This window comes from Sinocyclocheilus anshuiensis, unplaced genomic scaffold, assembly GCF_001515605.1.
Source record: "Sinocyclocheilus anshuiensis isolate Anshui unplaced genomic scaffold, SAMN03320099.WGS_v1.1 scaffold210, whole genome shotgun sequence".
Classification (NCBI taxonomy): Eukaryota; Metazoa; Chordata; class Actinopteri; order Cypriniformes; family Cyprinidae; genus Sinocyclocheilus; species Sinocyclocheilus anshuiensis.
The window spans coordinates 958,049-959,439 of record NW_015547666.1 but is presented as its reverse complement, the minus strand read 5'-3'; the positions used below and the strand labels follow the sequence as shown (position 1 = coordinate 959,439).

The following is a 1,391-nucleotide window of genomic DNA, read 5'->3' as shown; positions in this document are numbered from 1 at the left end:
GTAAATCATTCTACTGAAACAGCTACAGTACTTTACATTTAACAGAGCAAATAAAATCTAAATTTGACAAAGGTGGAACAGTTGGTGTTATATTTTTAGATTTGCGCAAAGCCTTCGACACGGTTAATCACAACGTCCTTCTCTCTAAATTATCTAAGTTCCAATTTTTATCTGGGGCTTTAGCATGGATCTCATCATATTTATCAAATAGACAGCAATGTGTAAAACTTTAACTGTACAATGGGCGTACCCCAAGGATCAATATTAGGCCCTTTATTATTTCATTTGTACATTAATGATCTCCCACAGCAGTGCGAAGGGATACAAGTACAAATGTATGCTGATGATACTGTTATTTTTACACATGCGAGAACAGCAGAGTTAACAGCTGAAAAGCTAAATGTTGCTATGGAAAGTATTACACAATGGTTAGAGCAATCGTGTCTTACCTTGAACACTGGCAAAACAAAAGGGATGTTTTTTTTCTAAAATGAATGTGTGTTCTTCCAATGCAGATATTTTTATAAATGGTGAAAAAAAAAAGAAAGAAAAAGAAAAAAGAAAAAAAAAATATATATATACAGTATATTCCAATTTCCATGGACTTTCATTACAGATACTCACATGCATTCACAATAACAATGATATTATGTAAAGCAATAAAATAAAATAAAATAAAAAACAATAATTACAAATTTCCACTAAAATGGAGTTCAAAGCTGCAGTATGGAAAAAGTGTTAGTTAAACATTAAACATTGACAATAAAGAACCCATACACTTTTTAATAATCGATTCAAAGTCTCTTTACTGTCTCACAGTAATGTGGATCAAATATGGAATCATTAAATATGAATCAGTAATGCATAAATCAAAGGTTACTTTCAATGTGATATATGTAATAAAGTTTGAGACTGTAAATTTGATGATATATTTCTAATTACAATTACTGTAATAATATTACATTCTCAAATGAAAGTTCAGAAAGAAACACAGTCTCTACCAATAAAATCAGACATTAAACAAATGTAACCCTCCCTCCTATTCTCTCTCTCACTCTCTTTTTCTCATCCTGCAGGCTAGACAGAGCGGAAGCTGCGAGCTGCAGCATCCAGCATCCATCTGAAATCTCAGGAAAAGGTGGAGGAGAGCCGTCAAACCCAAGGTGATGCTGGTAACAGCAGCGGAGAGCAGACGAGGAAAGCCAGAGAACGAGGAAGAGGGAGAAGACACAGCCATGATGGGCACACCTCTCCGGAGGAAAGCCCCGTCATATAAGTGAGTACTTCCATTTTTCCTCACCCTCCCTCTGTAGGGTTGGACATCACGGAGTGGTTGCCATAGCAACGGCAGCCAGGGCGGCAGTTGGAGGATGATGATGCTGCAGCAGCTG

The 1,391-nt window shown here is 36.2% G+C and overlaps 1 protein-coding gene across 1 annotated transcript in view; it reads left to right on the top strand.

The window, feature by feature from the left end:
- Positions 1-1,074: 1,074 nt before the first annotated feature.
- Positions 1,075-1,391, top strand: part of LOC107702598 (paralemmin-2-like) — a 100,445-nt gene continuing 100,128 nt past the window's right edge. The window contains exon 1 of the mRNA XM_016504971.1: positions 1,075-1,276. Coding sequence (XP_016360457.1) covers positions 1,167-1,276 — 110 coding nt within the window. The 5' untranslated portion in view covers positions 1,075-1,166. The remainder of the gene's footprint in view (positions 1,277-1,391) is intronic.